The sequence below is a fragment of the Protopterus annectens genome, chromosome 11.part0 (assembly GCF_019279795.1).
Source record: "Protopterus annectens isolate FY-2018-M chromosome 11.part0, PAN1.0, whole genome shotgun sequence".
Classification (NCBI taxonomy): domain Eukaryota; kingdom Metazoa; phylum Chordata; order Ceratodontiformes; family Protopteridae; genus Protopterus; species Protopterus annectens.
Window position 1 is genome coordinate 1,212,780,349 of NC_056745.1, and position 23,236 is coordinate 1,212,803,584.

General features: G+C 43.3%; 1 protein-coding gene across 4 annotated transcripts in view; it reads left to right on the forward strand.

Moving 5' to 3' along the window:
• Positions 1-19,128, forward strand: part of PRDM4 (PR/SET domain 4) — a 780,070-nt gene extending 760,942 nt beyond the window's left edge. For all 4 annotated transcript variants that reach the window (XM_044088574.1, XM_044088573.1, XM_044088575.1 and 1 more), the window contains one exon: positions 18,536-19,128. In XM_044088574.1, the coding sequence (XP_043944509.1) occupies positions 18,536-18,851 (316 nt within the window). In that variant the 3' untranslated portion in view covers positions 18,852-19,128. The remainder of the gene's footprint in view (positions 1-18,535) is intronic.
• The last annotated feature ends 4,108 nt before the right edge of the window (positions 19,129-23,236 follow it).

Here is a 23,236-nt window from a genome sequence, read left to right on the forward strand (position 1 = left end):
ACCCCAATATTGGACCCATAGTACCTTTCAGACTTGCCACAAGATAGAGTCTAAAGATATTGACAGTGGGTAACAGTTTATTGCTTGCTAGTTTAGGCCTTTTAACCTTATCTACCTTTTTTGTTCTCTGTGGATTAGGCTCCAGAAAAGCTTGCTGTTTATAGAGTCAGGGAATCTGTGGAAAAAGACTTCTACTGATAATTTGTGAGTTTTCATGTAACCCACTGTCATTTCATGTGGAGAGATGCTGTGTCTAGGACAGTAGGCACAGGAATGTGCCTGTGTCAGACAGCCTAGCTCAAGTTCTTCTTCTTTATGTATGTGCTGAGGCAACCCGCTCATGTGGCATTGTTGAATAAACCCCCAGTTTTGACTCTGCCAACCCATGCTCAGTTAATGAGAAAGGATCTTGGAAGGAGTGAGGCAGGAGGATGGGTGTGTGGCTTACAGCTTGTCCATGCTGGGGTGGGGACTGCCTTGTGCTTGGGTGACACCTGATGGGAACTGTAGGTGGTGAAGTCTGCAGAGATTGGGTCAAAGGGAACATGCTGTTGTGGCCTAGTCACATAAGTCAGGAAGCAGTCACATGGGGAAACTCACATGCTTCTCTATCAAACACTGTAGCAGCTGTCGTGTCTCTTGGGAGCTGTAAAGGGTGTTAGGAGCTCCTGGGACTGGGAGGATGACACTGATGTCTGTATAGATGATGGCCTGAGCAGCCAAGTGCTCTAGATTGTGCGGAATGCTCCACATTTGTGATCGAGTTAGCCCACTGTACCCCTGTTCCACATTGAACAGTGGTGGCTCCGCTTTGTGATTTTTGACTGTTTTGTATATTGCAATTATAGCCAATTGACCTAGCACATATGAGCCAGTCAAATAACTGATCCTGAGTCAAAGGGAAGACAGTCTGGTGGAAAAAAATGTGGCCAGTCACTTACTGCTACTAGTTTTTGCGCCACTGCAGTACCTTCAAAACAGGTATTGCAAGGTGCAGAAAAATCATCACACCTGTAGTTACAGGCTGGTAAGGTGGTCTTCATCTGACTGCATGGCATCATGGATGGTGTTTCCTGAGCTGAGGAGGATTCATTTGAACATTAATTCACTCTGACTGTGGATGAGGGACAGGATACAGAGACTGGACGAGGAGACACTGGCTAAACAGGAGTTGCAACAGACACTGCAATGCATCAGGTACAGTAACTGTATACCAGACTACATGATGGAAAGAGCCTACAAAAGGGCTGAACTTTGCTTTAATTGGGTTGGGACAGTTGTGGTGATGCTGTTGCTGCCTGGGACCTATACCCCTGCCTTTCTGTTTTTGAGTGCATTTGGGGGTTGTGGACTGCTGGACTTGCGGAGCTGCAGCTGCTTTGTTTCCTTCTTAGGCAGAGGTAAGTGGTTGAATGTGTAGAGTGGAGGAGTGATTAAACAATGTCTCAGATAGGAGCAGAGTTCCAGATTTTTATGGAATGTCCATATTTTTGACGCATATTTCTGGTCTGTTTATCATATTTTTTTTTTTTTTAGTAGCAAATCACTGAGGATTCAAGTCATTAAATAATAACATACATTTAAGTTTCAGACTTCATTAATTTAGATTCTGTTATTCTGTCAATGCTCAAGGTAATGGGAGCAATATTTTAAGTGTCCCTAACTAATTCTTTACTTGCCCATGATTCTGCTCTGATTTGTCTTTGATTGGTTGAGTTAAAGGATTTAGTTGGGAGAAAATGTGGAGGGGATGGAAAACCGGGTGCTGAAAAGCATTTTGCATTTGAAATTTGTTACGTAGCTATTTGCTGCTGAGTATATTGCATTTTATCTGCTGACTGTTTTATTTATTAACATATGTCTCTTATTGAATTTTTAAAAATGTATGATACACAGCTATATATAATTCCACACGACTTCTGTTATAAAGAAAAATCCACTTTAATCAGCATGAAGAGTAGTATTAGCACTTTCACAGCATAAGTTGCTTCATCAGATCACACACACTAAAAACCCCGAAGTCATTTTATATAACTATCAACCAATAAAAAACAAGTGCATTCATGTAGATAGGCAACCAACTCATTGACTGAAATACTTAGACATATTTCAGCGCTGGTAAAAACATGATGTTTTGTAGTCCTGTCTCTCCTTTATTCTTGTATATGGGTTCGGAGCCGATCCTCTGCTCCGACTCGGCCGATTACAAAGCTCGAAGTCTCTCAGTTGGCTTGTGGCAAGGTAGGTATCCCATAGTGCACTAATAAGAATCCCCAGATCTCGTTTGCCACATCTACGAGTTCAGAAGTGCTATCTTTCTTGGCCATGGCTAAGTTGGAATTTCTTCATTATTCAGTTTCTGCAGTGATCGTTTTTTGATTATAATAGTAGTTTAGTATGAATAGCTTAACTGTTGTTATGTAGCAGTAATTAGCATGTTTTTTTAATTATTGCAATTGTTGTTGCAAACTTGTTGCTGTCGCTTCCGCAGGCCCCTTTATTTCTTAGTGGTATCCCTTCTTTCTGTGTGCTAGTTTTTGCTAAATTTTTTCTCTTAGGTGTAGGTCCCTGTTTTAGTTAGGACCTATTCTCGCCTTTGTTTGACTATAACAGCAGTTTAAAATTAATAGCTTAACACTTGTTATCTAATACTAATTTAATTAGTGTGTTTGTTGAATTTATTGCAAATTTGCTGACTGTTGCTTACTCCTCTGTTTAGAGCTAGGCCCGTTTAAGTTAGAGGACCTAGTCCTCTTTTGCCTTCCCTCTAGTATGTTGTTTCCTCAGCAGGGCTAGGCCCGTTTAGGTTAGAGGACCTAGTCCTCTGTTTTTGTTCGTCCTTGTGTGTTGTTTCTTGAGCAGGGCTAGGCCCGTTTAAGTTAGAGGACCTAGTCCTCTGTTGTTTTTGTCTTGTGATTGTTTTTATGACAATATGTCTAAAGAATCAAAAGATCATAAACCTTCGGGTTTTGAAAAGTGTCTTAAATGTTCTCAAAAAATGCCCCTGACTGACAGATATAGTAATTGTGTTTATTGCCTGTGAGCCATACATCTTCAGGAGACATGTTCCTTTTGCCTACTCCTTTAGTTCTTGAGTTCTCCAGGCAAGGAAGAACAAATTGATCTTGAAAGGTCTCCTTAAACCTTCCTTTGAAGAGGTTTTAGCCAGCTCTTCATCATCTCATTCCAGGAATCCCTCTTCTAAAAAAGAGAGACAAGTCAGGCAACAGACCCACACCGACTGCTTTATCTGGACCTCCACAAAAATTTACCAAACTGGACAAGCCTTCTACCTCTTCGGCTCCTCTGCCTTTGGAGCTGGTCGAGGTTATTGACATTGACACTCCAGTCTCGGCCCCAAGTTTTTCAGAGCTTACTACTGAACACTTACCTCAGAGCCGGTCTAGAGATTTATTACCATTTTCCCCAACACTCATATCGCCAATTTGCAATGATCTCGATCACCTACTTTGTTTTCCAGATCCTCCAAGAGTCTTTCTGAAGAGGATGTAGAGAGAGTAGATTTTTGACTTTTGAAGTCGTTGGCGCTAGCAAATTTGTTGCCGGCTCCGACCCATTTGGTCCCAGAGCCATCTAAGGCCATATTACCTGCTTCAGTTCCTCCTCCGAGCCATGTTGGCCTTTTGGAGCCAGAGCTATTGGGTGCTGCTTGTTGTGGAACCCTCGGTTCCAGCACCCCTACTGTCTGTCTCGGAGCAGAGTTCCACTCCGGCGCCTTCTGTGCTGTCCTTAGTGTCTAGGAGCCGAAGCTCACCAGTTGTCCCCGACGGTGACTCTCGGACCCGAACTTCTTCGTTTCCGAGCCTACCTCTCAGTGCATCGGCTTGCCTGAGCTTGGATCCTACATCTATCTCGGAGCCGATCGCTTTGGAACCAAGGGCTACTTTCGCTTCCTTGGAACCGGGGGTGTCCTTGGAGCCGGAGAGATCTGCCTTTGAGATGATGAGGAGCATGCTGTCTAGGTCTTCAGCTCCACTCAAGGGTACCGATGCTCTTCCCCCTCAAGCTCCAACCTCTGTCTCAACACCATCACTCTCTCTTGACAATAGAGACCCACAGCCTCAGGAGCCCCCATTGGGTGGCCCCCATTCTTCCGAGACCTCCCCAGAATACCCTCCTGAGGAGCCTCCATGGAAGAGAACTTGCAAGAGGAAGCATGTAGACTCCCCTGATGAGTCCATCACCTTTGACACTGACCTCAAGGAGTCAGAAGGGTCCCCTAGGTCGTCCTCTGATGATATATTTTTCGTAGATATCCTAGAGATCCTGAAACAGAGAGGTGGCTTAACCACTGCCACCCCTTCTGATGAGGAGTCAGTGTACTTGAAGGCTTTTGGGTCTCAACCAGCAGCCTCTTGGGTGTCTCCACCTTTCAATGAGCTGTTTAGATTTAGTTAATCGAAAGGTGTAGGAAACTCCTGATGCCGAGGAACCAGTCCCCAGAAGGCCCGACAAATTTCCTTCAGCCCCCAAAGAGAAAAAGTTTTCGACTAAAGGTGTGCATGTAGATGTCATAGTGGTGGCAGCAGCCACAAAGAAGGAACTAGCGGAAACCTCCTTATCTGTCCACCCACCGAACAAGGAGTCTTGAACGATGGACAGATACGGGAAGTGTATTTTCTCTTCAGCGGCTTTTACACTCAGATCGCTGAATTACCTCACCCATTTCACTAGGCTTCAAAGAGATCTCCTAAAGGAGCTAGGAGATACTATCCAAGGTACTTTAACTGAAGGAGTCCCTGAGAAGGTTACTGCTCAGTTGTCTACCTTAAACTCCATTGCTAACTCCTCCATGAGGCTGATATCTTATGCAGCAGATGGAGCGAGCAGGGCAGCGGGTTCAGGAGTTTCCCTTTGGAGACCCTCCTGGATGCGCTTATGTAATTTTGCGGTGCCCTTCAAATCTACATTTACCAGTGCTCCCTTTGACTGTTCCTCTCTGTTTGGACCAAAAGTAAAAGACACACTCAACAGATGCGAGCAGGAAGGAAACACTCTCTCTGCCATCTGAGTACGTTTTTCTGTCCCTTCTAGACCATACCGTAAGGGTCAGAGTGGCGAGAAAATGTGGTTCAAGAAATCTCAAGAGATTTTTCCCGGACGCACAAGGTGATTCCTTTTCCAGAGGCAGAGGAGGAAGAAGTAATGGTAGACGTCGCCCTAGAGGCAGGGGGGGTCCACAAAACCAGGGTGGTCGCTATTCCTTTTGTGGACATCCCTATCAGCACTCCTGAAGTGGGGCCCGACTGCGCTTCTCTCGAGCCAGTCGGGGGTCACTTATCTTTGTACCCAGAAGCCTGGCACGACATCACGAAAGACAAGTGGGTACAAAGAATAATTTCTAGAGGATACTCCATACCCTTATCTTTTCCACATCATCCCTAGAAAACCCCAGATGTTCCACCCAGTCACAGGGATCAAGCAACTGTAGAAGTCCAAAAGTTGCTTCAAAAGAGAGTCATCCAACCCATCCGTGCAGACCAGATAGGATTTGGAACTTACTCCAGATTTTTTTTACTGCCTGGAGGCCCATCTTGGATCTCAGCAAATTAAACGAATCAGTAAAGAAGTCCAAGTTCCGAATGGTAACACTGCAGTCTATACTCCTTCTGTTAGGGAAAGACAATTGGATGTGCTCCATAGACCTCCAAGATGCGTACTGCCACATAAAAATGGACAGAGCATCAAGGAGTTATTTACGCTGCCAGCTGGGAGCCAGTCATTACCAGTTTCGTGCTCTGCCCTTTGGTCTCACCACAGCCTCCAGGGTGTTCACCAAATGCATGGCGGTAGTAACAGCTCACTTGAGACATCTTGGATTCCAAGAGTTTCCATACCTGGACATCTGGCTCCTGACTACCACCACCAGGGATCTACTTCTACAAGTCAGGGATTCAACCATCCGAGTCTGCACTCAGATAGGGATTACTATAAATTGAGAAAAGTCTGCCTTGTCGCCCTCTCAGTATGTGACTTTTATAGGCGCAGAAATAGATACAGTCGTAATGATGGCTCGCCTTCCTTTAGACAGAATACAAAATCTAAGACAACAAATATACAGCCTGCTTCCCCAACACGAAGTCAAAACGAAGACAGTGCTCAAACTTCTAGGAGCCATGGCCTCTACTATAACTCTAATTCCACTAGTCAGACTACATATGAGAATTCTACAATGGCTACTCTTTTCCCAGTGGTCTCTTCAACAACTGCCTCTGTCTCATCCCATTTTAATAACAGAATCTTGCAAAAAGGACCTTCGTTGGTGTTTCCAGTCCAGTCACCTAACGATAGGGACACCATTCATTCCTCGCCAACCTATTGCTACTGTGACCACGGATGCCTCCCAGATAGGGTGGGGGGTCATTATCTAGGAAGGACAGTCCAAGGCACATGGCAAGAACATGAGGCTCACTTGCATATCAGTGTCCTAGAGATGAGAGCAGTGCTACTAGTGTTGCAAGCACTTCACAACTTTCTTCCTCTAGGGACAATAACAATCCAATCAGACAATATGTCAATGGTATGGTATATAAACAAACAAGTGGGAACCAGATCCTACCCCCTATGTTGAGAGGTTCTTCGTGTTTGGCAGTGGACGATATCTTCCCAAGTTGAATTAGCAGCTGTCTCCAATTTTCATTTGGGACAACATGAACCTAATCTTATGGCTCACAGATTGTTTAAATCATTTTTAAAAGGCACTACCTTGCTAAGACCTCCTTTTCAAGAACCTGTATCTCCCTGGAATCTAAATTTTGTTCTTTCTAAACTTACCTCGCCACCTTTTGAACCTTCACATACTTGTGATTTAAAGTTCCTTTCATGGAAGACCATTTTTCTAGTAGCCATTACATCCACCAGAATAATGTCAGAGCTGCAAGCACTTTCAGTCAAACTTCCTTACTTGTTTTTTATAGAGACAGAGTTTCCCTTCGTATAAATCCGTCCTTTATCCCCAAAGTTTGTTCTCAAGCTAATATGAATCAAACTATTGAACTGCCAATCTTTTTTCCTAATCGTTCAAACAAAGCAGAGTATAAGTTCCATCAACTTGATGTACACAGACAGTTAAGGTTCTGTCTACGTAGAACCAAAGAGTTTAGGAGAGTTCAATTGTTCGTATCTTTTTTGGAGATAAGAAAAGGTATGCCAATCTCCAAGATAATGTTATCAAATTAGATTTCAAATTGTATATCTTTTATTTACTCTCTTAGTGGCAAAGAGCTCCCGTTTAAAATTAAAGCTCATTCTACCAGATCTGTATCCACATCTGTTGCTTTTCAAGCCAGAATTCCAATGGACAGTATATGTGCAGCAGCAACTTGGACTACCCCTCATACTTTCATTACTCATTACAAATTGGATTCAGCCTCCAGGGGCAGTGCCTCCTTTGGTTCCATGGTTCTTAGGAGTATATTCCCGTGAGCCACCCAAGAAAGAGGTGCCAAGGACGCTGTGCCTTATGTAAGAATGAAGGCGAGATAGGACTACAGAACATAAAGAAGTTATGTACTCACCATAATGTTCCATGTTTGTAGTCCATCTCTCCCTTCATTCTTACGAACCCACCCACCTACCCCCATCCATGTATCCTTGGAGGATCTGGAGACAAGATAGTGTCTATCTTTCCTAGGGTTGGAGACCTTTCATTTTTGTTTTTCCTTGTGGAAATACCTTCTATCACTTTATAGACAGCAGCAAACAAGATCTGGGGATTCTTACTAGTGCACTATGGGATACCTACCTTGCCACAAGCCAACTGAGAGACTTTGAGCTTTGTAATTGTCCGAGTCGGAGCTGAGGATCAGCTCCGAACCCATATGTGAGAATGAAGGGTGAGATGGACTACAAACATGGAACATTATGGTGAGTATATAACTTCTTTTTATATAAATCATTATTCAATAATAAAAAATAAAAAAAATCATAATTTGATTATAACTAAACACATAAATGATACAGTATAATTTATTAAATCAACCATGGGACAACACAAAGAAAAAAAATAAATGCAGCTGACACAAAGGGAAAAAATAAATGGAGTTTTTAAAAATGTACAGTGTTCATTAACTTAATACTTTTGGCAGAAAGCCCACTTCAACTAGGTCCCATGGAAGTAGTGTGTTTTCACGCAGTGAGAAAATAGGGTGTTCCACATTTTGACTGTTTGTCACACAGTGCTAGGGTCTGTGTTCCACATTTGCCTCTTCAGAGATTGAAACCTCTGATGTTGGCTATTCCCCCACGAAGGAACAAATGGCCTACATACATCAAGGTGGGGGCTGATGGTCAGCAGACACAGATGTTTAAAAAAAGAATGTGCTGAGGTAGACTTGTTTGGATTCCTCTTTCTAGGGTGGTGTCCTCTTTTGTCAGGCTCTTGAAGGACCTGATTGAAGACTTTCAAAAGAAGAAACAAGTTGAACACATTGTAGGGGTTTTATGGTACATCCCACCCTATTTTCTTCTTCTAGGGCTACCCACATAACTAAGAAAAAAAATAGCCCCCATTGACTTTATAATGACCCCCACTCCTTTCCATTAGGTATTATAGATTCCCTTAGCTTCTCTTACAAAATCTGCCAGTGTCACCACAGAAATACTAAGTGCTCTGCAAAACTGCATGTTTAAGTGGGATGCCAGTTCTCAGAGCTTGTACTGTCATTAGAGATCAGTGGTCTTGGTAAGCCGTGTCTTAGAACTCTTAGGTCCATTTTATAAAGAGCTGTGCAAAGACTTTTTGGAGCTCCAGGAATGATGCAGACCCAAATCCTGAAAAGGGATAAAGATCTATTTTGTCTCCCAAGAGAGGTGAAAGTTTTTATTTCTGCTCCTTCTAGAGCAAATAACAGGATTCCAGCCCATCCTGGAGTTCAGAAGGGCTACTTTTTAGGTGCTCTTCCTTACCACTGTTGCAGTATTCTTCACTGAAGGGATCTCCTGCCAAGGATAGCCCAGTGTCAGGCCAGTATAACCAAAACCTGTGGATGTTAATGTACATATGCTCCCTACATAGGGCATAAAGGTGACTTATGGATGCATATACTCAGAACTTCTTTGTAGCCATTCTCTAAGCTATAATCTAACTTATGTCTGAATTCCTGTCTGCTGTGCTGGTTACCAAGCTGTCTCCAGATGAGTGCCTTGTTGGTATTTCTTTATTTCTTTTCTCAGTATCATTTAGTTACTTGTGTTCATGTCATCCAAGAAGGGAAAATGGCAGTGTGAGAGGCAGTCCCCCCATAAAGACTATCACAACCAGTGTCTTTTTTGCCTAGGCGTTTCCCATGTCCATAAACAGTGCTGTCTGTCAAGCGTTTGTCCCTAAGACCCTCCATAGTTGTTTCCCTTCCCTCTCCATATACCTCGAGAACCAGCATCTTAAAATGTTGGCTTAGGGTGCTATGGCGGAATCCCTCCATCCCGAGGAACAGACATCTTCCAAGAAAAAGGCCAGAAAGTTTAGGCCTGATCAGACTGCTGTCCATCCTCCACTGGGTATCTCTCTAGAAGCTAGTGAAAGCCCTGAAGAACATCTGGTGCTTGCATTAGATTCCTCTGCCATGACCCCATCAGAAGCCAGTGTGGATCTGAGTTCTTGCATGTCCTCTGAGGCTTTTCAAACATCTGCTCCAGATGTTGAGGGGGAACCACCTTAGATTATTTCTCAGGTGCCGTGTGAGATTCCTCAAATCTTAGTCCAGGAAGTGATTCATAAGTGTGATCATTGTATCCCACCAATGGTTGTTAGTGCAGACATCCCACTTAAGAAAAAGCAAAAGACAAAACATATTACCCCTGTTGCTAAAGATCCCCAGTGTGAATGGCAGGAATTTACTCAAGGCTTGTTCAGTACCTTGATGGCCTTAAAGCCTCCTCAAGGGGTGTCAGTCCCTGCTCCTCCATGCCTGTTAAGAGGACAAGGAAACTGGATTCCTCAGATGGGGTTCAGAGGGAGAGGATTATTTGAGCCCAGATTCTCCCTTGGAATAATTATCCTTTGGGGATACTTTTGCTTGTATGATGCAGTATATGTTAAGTGGAATTGCTCCCAGGTGTCTGACATCCAAAGGAGTTACTATGAGCTTCTACAAGAGTCTCCTAAGCCATCTGCAGTTCCTCCTTTGTTGGCAGCACTTTTGGACACCTTTTCTGCAGCTTCTGTAGCTTCTGACTCTCGGCCCCTAGCCCCTAAGAAACCTGATAGGTTTTACAAGGTGCCTGAGGGCTGCAAGCTCTTGTTTAATTATCCTTCTGCTTACCCTACTGTGGTTTCAGTCTCAGCTGATACCTTCTAAATGTTTGCCTTCTTCTAAGCTCCTTCCTTCTGATAAGGATAGTAGAACTGTGGAAAGGTTGGCTAAAAAAAGTATATACTTCTTCTGACTTGTCATTTCTGGCTATTAATTAACCAAACCCATATGACTAGGTATGTCTTGGCTGTCCTTTCTTAGGTAGCTAAGGTTTGTCTAATGAGCCTAATATGGAAGGGCAAGCTTTGGCTCTTTCCCTGCCTGAGTCCACATTCCAAGTTGCTTGTCATGCCATAAAATACAGTTACGATGATTCTGATGTCTCTTCCAGGGCTGTTGCTTTTGGTTCTGTGATGAGGCATTATTGCTGGCTTTGTCTTCAGGCCTTGCCTGATGATATTAAAGCCAAACTTTTGGATACTCCTGTGAATAATAACAATCTTTTTTGGACAGCTGCTGCTGACCTTTTTAAGTTGCTGCAGGATAAGGGTAAGGCCATGCAGGAACTTGTGCATATTTTTGTCTCCCTTGTACCCATATTTCAGAGGAATTACCCTTCTAAATCTGCTTTTGTTTGTAGGCAAAGTTATTAACCTTCCAAAGGCAAGAAGCCGACCACAAGTATTCCTCCTGCTAAGTCCACTCAGACTGTTACTTCTCAGAAACCTTCCTTCCGGGACAGGTCTGTTTCTATTTGACATTTTACTTCCTCCTCCCCTTGCCCAGGTCGCCTTGTCTTTCTGCCCCAGATTAACAACAGATCACCTCAGCAGCAGGTGTTGTCTGTCATTTTATGATATGAAAATCTCTTCCCACTCTTTTCAGGCATTTTGAAGCCTCCTCCAGACAGCAACTCTCTCTTTACCCAGAGGTTTTACAGTCCCGTTTCACCCACCCAAGAGGGAAGAGATTTTTACAGGATGTGTTTGGTTCTTCAGAAGGTGAAGACTTGGAGATGAATGGACCTCTCTCATCATCACTTTTTCTAAAGGTCTCTTCTTTCAGGATGTCTGTTCAGACTTTGCCCCCCCCCCCCCCCCCCAGCCCTTCTTGGTCTCTCTAGACCTCAAGGATTCCTATCTTCACATCCCTGTTCATCATCTGTTCAGGAAATGTTTTTGTTTCTTTGTTTCTTTCTCTCATTTTCAGTTCTCTGTTTTGCCTTTTTGGCTGTATACTGTCCCATGGGTATTCACCACATGCCTTTCTCCTATCATTGCCTTTTGCAGGCTTCCGGGGATATGGATATTCTCTTATCTAGATGACCTGCTTATTCAGGGTTCATTTCCCAGCATTCTTTTGTAAGATCTTCACTGTACCACTTGTCTTTTACAAAGGCTGGGGTTCACCACCATACTCAAGAAGTCGGTGCTTACACCCTCCCAGGATATTTTTCTGGGTTGCAGGATTCAGACCATTCCCATATTGGACTCTCTTTCTTCTCCCAAGGTTTTGTCTCTGACAGCTTTCCTCCAGTCTCTTCTTCCTCTGTCTTGTTTCACACCCATGGAATTTTGCAGGATTCTGGGGTTTATGGTTTTCACCATTCTCTTGCTTCCTGTTGCTGAGCTTCATATGAGTAAGTTTCAGTGGTACCTTACACCGGTCTGGCTTCAACATTGCCACTTGGAGTTCCCTTTTCTTTGTTTCCTTGTCTCAGACTTGTGCTCTACTGGTGGATTCAGCAGATTTCTCTCAATTTGGGGCTGCCATTTTATGCTCCAGGTCCTTCCAAGAACGCTTCACGGATGCCTCTGTGACCTGTGGTGGTGGTGCTTTGTGGCCCTCTGAAAGTTCTTGGTCTCTGGGCTCTTCATCAGAGGTCAGACCATGTCAGCATCAGAGATGAGGGCTCTGCAGGCCTTTTACTGCCTTTTTCTCCATGGCCCCTTGAAAAATCTTCACAGACAATACCACAGTGATGTAGTATAGCAACAAGCAGGGGATACAAGGTCTTATCTCCTTTGAAGGCTAGCTGTTCAGGCCTGGGATCTGGCTGCCAGTTATCAAATGACTCTTCTGGCAGTTTATATTCATGCAGAGCACAATTTAGTGGCAGACTCTGAGTATGTCCAGAACACAGCCTCATGAATAGATGCATCACAGAGATGTGTTTCTGGACATAGTCCATCAGTGGGTATTCCTCAGGTAGATCTTTTTTGCCTTCCCTCTGAACAGACAACTTCCTGTATTCTGTTCGAGAGTACCACATCCTGTGGCTCAGAAAGCAGATGCTATGTCATTTCCTTGAAAGGGAATATTTCTGTTTGCCTTTTCTCCTGTTACTCTTCTGCCAAGAGTTCCACACAGTATCAAGCAGGACTGTCCCAAATCTTGTCAGTAACTCCCTTTTGGCTCAGACAGCACTGATTCCCCCTTCTTTTTCATGTGGATAGGGACAGTCACCACAAGTTACCTGATCGGGTGGATCTTCTCACACAGGACAAGGAATCTCATATCTGTTCACACCTGTCCACTCTTAAAATGACACTGTAGGTGATAGGATTTTGATCCCTTTTAGGCATCTGTTTACTGAGGACATGTTTGGGTTCTGCAGAAAGCCAGGAAACCCACTACCTGAAAATCATGTAGAAATGGAAAATATTTTCTGTTTGGTACCTCTCTCGCCATTAGGATCCCTCCTCAGTAGGGCTTCCTCTGGTTTTCTCTTTCTCTGATGATCTCCATGCTGATTTGACATAGCATATTCTTCAGTTCCAGCTCAACTGTCAGCTGTCTCTGCTAATCTGCCCTTTAACCCCTTTTGGCTTCGTGGTTTGATGTCAAGGAATTTCTGAAAGGCGTCCTTCATGTCAGGCCACCAAGAAAGCCTGTTCCTCCTCCTCCTTGAGACCTCAGTTTTGTTCTTGAAAAATTGACTTGGGCTGCTTTTGAACCTGCTAGTTTAACTTCCTTGCAGCTTTGTACTTTGAAGATTGCTCTGCTTTTGGCTGTTACATAGACAAAGAGCGTGTCGGAGCTTCAAGCTCTTATGGCATTCCTCCTTATTTTTAATTTTTCGCAGAGATAGGGTGTCTCTTCTTGCTAATCCTTCCTTTATGCCCAAGGTGGTCAATGAGTTGTCCCTTAATTAGTCTACTCAACTTCCTTCCCTTTTTCCTTCTCTGCATTCTGCCAGTGAGATGGTTCTCCACACCTTGGACCTACATAGCTAAATTATTTGGATAAAATAAAGATTATGAATTAAGTTTTTGCAGCTGGCAAGCATCCTGATTCAGCTCCTTTGCTTCAAAAAAAGGCTTGAGCCCTCTGTAAATCCTAGCCACCTCTGCTGCTATGTCAGGTGTCCAGATCCTTTGACAGAGTGAGGAATAGGCTGTTTTCTGCCACATTGGGCATTAAGTCCTTCAACTTTGTCACAACTGTCCTAGCTCTAGCCCTGCTTCGTGAACTATGTAAAGAAAAACTGGAAGAGCTCCCTGATTTGGAATTAAAGATGAGTGTGGAAAATGTCTGTAGTACTACTGCTTACTTAGACTTCAGCTAGTATCCTGTAACTGTCTTCATACTGCAGTTGGATTTAAGCCAGTATTGAAAAATATGGCACAGGGTATACTCCTTTAAGGATGAGCTTGTTCAGGTCATTCTGGATTCCAGCTTCTGAGGTGAACTCTTTTGATCAGATGTTTGTGGATGTCCCCTAATGGGAAAACAGGTGTTGACAACTGTGGTAAGCCATTGTAACCCTCCAGGCTTCATCTTCTTGTCAGCTTATCCAGTATCTCAAGGGTGTATATTATATAAGCGAACGCAATGAATTGCAAATGCTATATAATCGACTCACAATCCCCGAAAACCCAAAATGTCGAACACACAAATCAGCTGATCCAATTAAAAAAAAAAAAAAAAATCAAAGCACAAAATAAAGTGGAGGGCTTTGCCCCTCACCCCCACTTAAATATACCAGCTCCAAGTTCGCACCACAGTGGAGGAAATGGCAAAGTCCCGAAAATAGCCCAGTGACTTTTTCCCCTAGGAAAAAAATCACTGTTCCGTGCTTTCGGTGTTTTGCCATTTCGCGTAATGACGTTTGACTAAACAGCATTCGAAATTCATTGCATTCGCTAAAATAATAGGAACCCTATCTCAAGAAGAAGATTAATCATAGAATGAGGAATGTCTTTCAGGAGTCCGACAGTGCTGCCTCCCATAGCTGCACCTACAAAGTGTCCTAGAAGAATAATTCTGTTAGCATCAGTGCCACAGTCTTGACTACCCAGTAGAACTGCCATTGTAATGCTGATTCCCTTGATTTGCTCCATATTGGAGAGCACTGCCACAAACTGTTGTAGAAGTGGTCATAGATAGTCATATTTTAATTCTTTTGTTTGTTCCACTTGTAAGAATACTGCTCAGAAACCAAGCAGTCTTTCCAGAACATTTGGAACATGTCCAGGCAGTACTTTCCCTGAGGAAGAAGAGATCCTTTGTCTAAAAGAAAAGGTTCTACTCCCACCTTTTTGTGGCTCTGAAGGGAATGAGAAACTAAGGTCCCATTTGGAACTCAATCTCTGCAGTGCACACATCTGGTATACCATGTTCCAGATGGTGACTGTCCAGTGGGTCATGCCAGTGCTGCAGCAGGTCACATGGATCGTGTCCAGACATAATTGATGCATTTTGGCACAGCACTGTTTGGAGCTTATATGGGATGCTCTGCCTGTCCTGTGTGGATGGGATGCACTTTCTGTACAGAACATTACAATGTAGTCTTGTCTGTGCACCCACAGGGTTTACCAGGTCACTAGCTATTATGGAGAAAGACTTGCAGGAGAGGTCAATGGATTCCCTGGTAGTGCCCTTTGCTTGGGTACTTTCTTGGTAGCACATGCTGGGCATCAACATAAACTTTAGAAGTCCTTTCCAGTTCCAGTACATGCCTTGACTGTGACAAAGCTGGATCACCATTGTTGTCCTATACTGAATCTCACAGAGATGGGCTAAGGAGGCATACCACTGGCAAGGCCTGTATAAGGTAGCAGCAGAGGGTCCAAGCTCAGATCCTTTTGAATCCTTTGGTTCCTATGGTGGCCACAGTTTTTGTTGTTCTTGCATGTCTGAGGATAAGGGTGCTGCAGGGCCATGGCACCCTCAGTGACGTACTGTTGGGGACAGAAATCTGTCATTGGGCTCTAGAGTCATGTCCACTTTTATTAAGCATCTGTTGGGTTGTTTGTTTCTGATAACTTGTTGCAGTTAAACTCTTTTTTTCTAGAGGCTCCTTTAGCTGTTTAAAACTTTCATTTAAAGGGTCACTGCTGCTTTTCAGCTTTGAGAAACATTTCTGCAGTTTGTTCTAAGTAGTGGGGATATTTGTAGCATTTTCATATTCAGGCTTGTATTTGGGCCTAGTGTTTGTGGAGACTGTGTGTCTGCGCACATATTCAGGGACATCTTGGTTTAGCCAAAGCCATCAGGCATTTCAGTGAGAGAGAATTGTTTGAGGTCATTGGCTGACTGAGGTCACCTGAACTACAGCTTAGACTAAGCACCTCATTGATTCTTTTGAGATTTCTTTCTTAAAAGCTGTCTCAGGTTTCAACCTTCTGTTACCTAAGAAGTTCAGTTGTGAAAAAAAAATGTATCTGCTTTTACTGTATTTGTGTTTCTTCCTACTTTATTTTGCTTTTGTATCATCTTAAAAGTACTCACTTGTATTTATTACTCCTTGGTGTAACTCATTCTAAGTCTTTTGGATTAAGCACTTGGGCTTCAGACCAGTTGTTTTACATTAGGAAGGTTTGTGGCCTGCACTGTGGTGGCAGGACAGGTAGCTTACATCCTTCTAAGTTGGGAACTGCTGATTGAGGGCTCAGTGTCTGTTATTCTAAAAGTGTAATAGTTGTGTAAACGTGGGAGGAGAGGCTGGACTCTGCCCTTCTGAGCTGGGAATTTCTAGTTAAAGGCATATAGTGCCTGCATATTTGAACTGTTTCTTACTGAAATTGGTACACCTTGTTTGCTGTAGCATAGACTAGATCCAGGCCTGCTGAATCCAGCTTTGTTTGTATGCTTGTTGTTTGTTTGCTTGTTATTTCCCTGAAATGCTAATTCCACCTAAAACGCGGCTTTTCAGCGCTTCTGTGGATCCCTAGTGATATCTGCATTGCTTACTGTACTTATTTCCTTGTTTCACTTGAAAGAAAGTTACTGTTTGTCGTTTTTGCATTTAAGTTAAAAGTTACTGTTTGTCGTTTTTGCATTTAAGTTACCTGTAACACATTGCATTTAAGCAGTTATATAAGTCAGCACTAAAAAATTAAAAGCACTACACCCTCACAAACTCCCCTTGAGTACCTTGTTCCCCATTGGCCCTTTTTTCAATTATAAAGGAATTCCCAATACTATTCTAGCATGTTCAAAGGTCAGTTGTCAATCTCCTCTCCGGTCCAGCTGGTGAATCTGGGAATCTTGAGGCAATGTTACAACTGCCTCATGTACACAGACAACCCTCTCCTCCTCCCAACAAATTCCAACACATGTTTGAGATGCAACCATATAGCCAAACTGGCGGCTAAGCTCTCTCAACTCAGTACTGGCATAACCAGTCAAGAGGAGAAGGAAACCACACTGCAAGTGTATTAGTTCTGGTTTAAGCACTTGGGCTTCAGGCCAGTTATTTTACGTTAAGAAGGTTTTCATTTTAGGCAGAGAAATACCCTATACTGCCTCAGTTTTGACTAGCTTGCTGTTTATTTAATTTTACCCGAGACAGGTATGACTGAAATACCACCCTGACCTCATGTGCAAAAATTAAGAAGAAAAAAAAAAGTTTTGTGAATGAATAGATGGAAGGATGTCTGACTTGAATTTTGATTATTCCAGTCAGAGCATATGCTTCTGGCATCTGTGCAGCTGCAAGAATTTTTTATTGTTATATTTTTTAATTGACTGCTTATATACATCTATTTTTCCAAGCAGCTGTAATTTTTTATAGTTTTATTTATTGAAAAGAATCCCAAACTTCTTTTTTCTTTCGGCTGTTCCCATTAGGGGTTGCCACAGCGGATCATCTGTTTCCATTTCTTCCTGTCCCCTGCATCTTGCTCTGTCACACCAATCAACCTGCATGTCCTCTCTCACCACATCCCTAAACCTTATCTAAGGCCTTCCTCTTTTCCTCTTACCTGGCATCTTCATCTTTAGCATCATTTTCCCAATATACCCAATATCCCTCCTCAGCACATGTACAAACTAACGCAATCTCGCCTCTCTGACTTTTGTCTCCAAACCGTTCAACCTGGGCTGACCCTCTAATATACTTATTCTTAATCCTGTCTACCCTCGTCACACCCAGTGCAAATCTTAACATCTTTAACTCCGCCACATCCAGCTCTGACTCCTGCCTTTTTGTCAGTGCCACTGTTTCCAACCCATATAACATAGCTGGTCTCACTACCTTCTTGTAGACCTTCCCTTTCACTCTTACAGGTACTCGTCTGTCACAAATCACTCCTGACAATCTTCTCCACCCTGCCTGTACTCTCTTCTTCACCTCTCTTCTACAGTCGCCATTACTCTGAACTGTTGATCCCAAGTATTTAAACTCATCCACCTTCGCCAGCTCTACTCCCTGCATCCTCACCATTCCTCTTCCTCCCTCTCATTCACACACATATATTCTGTCTTAGTCCTGCTGACCTTCATTCCTCTCCTCTCTAGAGCATATCTCCACCTCTCCAGGGTCTCCTCACCCTGTTCCCTACTCTCACTACATATCACAATGTCATCTGCAAACATCATAGTCCATGGAGACTCCTGTCTGATCTCGTCTGTCAACCTGTCCTTCACCACTGCAAATAAGAAAGGGCTCAGAGCTGATCCTTGATGTAATCCCACCTCCACCTTAAACGCATCTGTCACTCCCACTGCAGATCTCAACTCGATCACACTACCCTTGTACATATCCTGTACCACTCTTACATACTTCTCTGCCACTCCTGACTTCCTCATACAATACCACAACTCCTCTCTAGGCACCCTGTCGTATGCTTTTTCTAAGTCCACAAAGACACAATGCAACTCCTTCTGACCTTCTCTGTAATTCTCCATCAACACTGTCAGAGCAAACATCGCATCTGTAATCAAGAACTAAAATAAATAAATGCTAAATATTTCTTGTGCAGATGTAGTACCAGCAGTATAATATAATGAACTTAATTATAAAGTGAAAGGAGATGTGATACAACTGAGACGTTTGTGCTGTAGACTTGATTTTCATATTATGTTTTATTTTTCAGAGAGCGTCAAATTGTGTGTCCCAAATGTAAGAAGTTATTTTGGAAGACAAGTCATCTCAAAAAACATTTGAACTCTCATGAAGGAAAACGGGATTATGTCTGTGAAAAATGTTCCAAGGCCTATTTGACCAAATATCACCTTACTAGACATTTGAAAATTTGCAAGGGACCTAAACCTAAATCATCTGCTTTAGATCCAGAGGATGATGAAGGTGACTCAGATGATGTGGAATTAATTGATTCTTTGGGCTCTGAAGACTGTAAAATAAATGAAGACTTGTATTCAACAGATGATTCTTTGTCAGAGCACAAGTGACTGGCTTTTCTAAAGAGTCAGTGAGTTTACTTTGGAAAGACTGAGACATTAGCATGTCTTTATAAATAAATGCTGACCATTCTATCAAGAACCAGCTTTTCAGATTTGCACTTTGAAAATTTTTGTTGACTGTTATTTAAGTATTGATTGACAAAATTCCATACATGAGGCAGCACTGCCAACAATTAAAAGTGGCCCTATGTCAAGTAATTTTGGTCTAAATTTAGCCTAGATTGTTGACACTACAGTAAATATAGTATCCTTTTTTTGCCAGCTGTCCAGTTTGTGTTCATGAAATTGTTGCATTAGGTTTCTTGTACCTGTCTGAGTGCCAACAGACTGAAGAAGGAAAAAAAGTCAGTATCTCAGGAAAAGAATTAATCTTGAACATTACTCTCTTCTCCTTTAAATTTCTTTCTTGCAGGAGGGCAAGCACCTTCCACCCCCACCTTGAACTTGTGTATACCAACTCTGAGATCACCATACCTTGGAGAAGAGGTAATATTCCAGGAAATGGCCATCTTGCACTGGTTTTGTTCTTTCGGCCAGTCAGTCTGTGTTTCAGGGCTCAGTCTGTTGGGTCCCAATATTTCAAATGTTTTGGAAAAAAATTAATTTAAAACAGTATACGTATTTTGTGTCAGTACACGAGTGTCAGCATATGTGTATAATTGTATGTGTGTATAATATTATATTGAAGTTGTCAAATATTAATATGTACATGACATTCAGGTTCATAGGTGTGCACTAGGTTAATGACCACAGGAGTCTTTTTAAGTCAAGCCATGCATCCCAAATCTCTGACCAGTTTTAGTACCCTTGGCTTGTGAGATAAAATATCTACAAGCAGAGTCTAGGGAGATGAACCATTTACAGGCCACCTGTGTCCATTAGAGATGTAGGTGCCAAACCAGAGATGAATTTCCTATTCCCTGTCCAGTTGTCCAAGTTACACTTGAATTGGGTTACAGAGGAATTCTGCTTCACATGGATGGAGAGCTTTTTCCAGAGAAGGGGTAGTCTGAGATTCATACCTGTGTCTCCAGTAGGCCCTTTTTATATCAAAGCAAGGTTTAAGTCTTTATTTAGAATGGGTAATTCTGGTACTGTTTGTTTTGTGGATATGCAGGAGTTCCATCAGGGTGGGTCATTGCACTCAATGATAGGTATTGTAAGTCCCAAACTACTGTCACTACTCTTAGAGATGTCATGTTAGTATAGTACTTACCAGGAGTAGGATGACTTCCAGAAGAAAACTGTTATGCATTTCTTGGCATTTATTTTTAGTCCATGACACCAGTTATTTATCTGTGTCAGCCCTTCCTGGAGAACATGAGTGTCACTGGTGGATTGTATGACTGCTCCTAGTTTGCAGTCATCTGCAGGTTTGGTCAGCCAAAGTCCCTTGATGTTGGCCTTCCCTTCAAAGAACTAGATGCTGAAAAGGAGCAGTTCCAGGACCGATCCCTGAGGGACTCCACTGGTAAATGGTTCTTTATAGAGGTGGACTCCCATGTCCTGACTTCCTGGTTCCTGAGACAGCTGCCTATCCACCACATTGACATAAGGTTCTATATTAACCTCTTCAGTTTGACGAGAATGCCTGATTGGGGTATTGTGTCAAATGCCTTGGGCAGGTCAAGGTAGGCAGTGTGAACCATTTTGCCCTTGTCTGTTGCTTTGGTGACCTTCTCAAAGTATTACACCAACCTGAGTAGGCATGACTTGCCCTTGATGAAACCAACCTAGGTTGGGTCCACTGTCTGGAGGATGTTCTTCACATTTCACTGCTTGGTAGCCCTCGGCCAGCCCGAATACTAGAGTCACTGCTTTGCTGCGTCGGCTGCTGTTGCTTGCTGTCTGATGTCAGGTCGTCAGTGCTATAAAGGAAGGCAGCCAACACCATTACATCAGTCTTTCTTGCCATGGAGCCCATAGCAGAAGCAGTTCGCAAGTGTGATGGTCGGTCGCTACCAGAGTTTGAATTACAGCTGAAAACGTGTAAAGCTAAGTACCCCGTTGGGGATACCTTTTTCTTGCACTAACCGATGTCCGAAAAAGTTAACAATTGTCTTGCCTGTGGAAAGCAGATCCCACACCGAGACTCCATTCATACTGCGTCTCTTGTTTAGGCCCAGACCACAACATCCTTTGTTGCCGGTTCTGTGCCTTTTTTAACGAGAGAACCATTCTTTGTAGAGCTCTTATTGTAGACCGGTATTTTCATCTTCCATCTTCCATCTTCGCATTCCGAAATGGCGTCCTTCAGCCAACAATCCGTGGACATTCTGAAAAAACGTAGAGATAAAGATAGAGAAAGACCACACAATGGTAAGCCTTCCGACGACTCTACAGCTAAGCAGGTCATCAGTTCTCCGGAATTCAGTGAGGTGCTTTCGCAGCCCCTGATGCCACAATACGATATCTAAGCAGTCCTCTACAGAGACCATTTCAGAGTCCGGTATGCCGCAGAAATCTTCTTCGTCTTCTGAGCCTTTGGTTGTCTCTGCCTTAGTTGGGTCCAGAGCCGCGACACAGGCACAGGCTTCCGAGGAGGCCTTTTGCACTACCAAATAAAACAGACTTCTTCTCATCTGACTGCTGTTTCTCTCAGACCAATGGATACTCTTAGGCCTAGAGGCCAGGCAACTCCTAGAAAATCTACCTCTAACCACCATCTTACTCCTGCTCCACCTACCGAACCCCAAATGCTTAAAATAGTGGAGGATCTCATTTCCCTTATCCAGGGGCAGTCAGCCCACAACTTCTAAAACGAAAACACACCCTTCTTTTGAAATATTGACAGAAAAGGATTCTGAGGAATCTGATTATTCAGATTTGGAAGAGGAACAACAACCTCTGACTTGCTTATGAGGATTCAGATGCAGAGGAATCCATTCCTTCTGCTTCCCCACCAGAAGACCTTTCCTTTGCAGAAACCCTTCACACTGTCAGGGATTTCCCTCAGTCTAAGAAAAGACTGCGAGTTTCTAGACCTGCCCCAGCACAGACCATTGGCCATCCCCCCAATTTTAGAGGTTGTAGATGATGTTTTCCATGACTCCATATTAGTCCCTGATACCCTACCTCCTGTTCCCAGTAAACCTAACAGGTATTAGAGTACCTGATTCTCACAAATATCTGTACAGAAATCCTGCTGCAGACCCAGAGGTCATTACATAGGGACCTAAAGGAACTAAGGTTAGTTCTGATAAGAATCCTATTCCTTCTGACAAGGATTCCAGAGCTGTGGACAGATGGGGTAAAAAAGGATACACCTCTGCAACTGTAGCTATCATAGGTAGGTACTAGGCTGTTGGCACTAGGATCTGTATAAGCCTAGCCAAAAGGTACCCTGGCTTTCGTCACCCAAGAAAATTATTTTCCTGTGCCCCTGTTGAGCAGAGCAACAGCTCTGGGTTTGACATAGCTTTGTATGTTAGGCGGAGATCACCTCTGAGTAGGCGATATGCGACGGAATAAAGCTGGAGTTTTTTGAGATGGTCTGCATAAGGCATCTGTTTGGGGCTGGTAATCCTCATTGTGAGGTAATTCTGCAGTCTTTCCAGTTGTTGTAGATGTCTTGTGAGGTACATACCAAAAGGGGCATTGTACTCTATAATGGGTTGAATGAGTGACGAGTAGAGGGGAACAATTACCTCTTTTTTCCTGGATGAGAAACCTTTTGTGATGAAGTGTGCCACGTAGATGGATTTCCTGACTACTGTGGAGATGTGATTATCAAAGGAGAGACTACTGTCCACCTGTGTCCCAAGGTCTCTTATCACACTTTCAGTTTTAACTAGACTACTGCCTATGCAGTCATTCATGGGTACAGAGCTTTTACCAAAAGGGATGACAATGCACTTTTTGGCATTGAGCTTGAGGCCATGGCTTTGACACCAGGCATCTGTCTCAGTGAGGCCCTTTTATAGGTTCATAGGTTGGTACTAGGCTATCGGCCCTAGGGTCTATACAAGCCTAGCCATAACAATTCCCTGGCTATTTCTTCCCACACTATTTACTTCCTTGGACCCCTGTCTAGCAGGGCGACTGACTTGATCCCTGGGGTGAATTTCCTTTCTCCCATCCAATCATCAAGGTTCCTTTTGAAGAGGGCCAAAGAGGCGCTCTGCTTGACATGTATGGGCAGTCTATTCCAGAGTCTGGGGAGTCTCTGGGTCAGGAACCTATCCCTCCAGCATGTTTTGTTTATTGTGATGACAAGGTTTAGATCCCTGGAGTGTGTGGCTCTGAGGGATTAGGATTTCTTTAAGTGTAGCATGTCCAACAGCTCTGGGTTTGACATGACCTTGTATGTTAAGCAGAGATTGCCTCTGAGTCGACGATATGCGACACAGTATAGCTGGAGTTTTTTAAGGCAG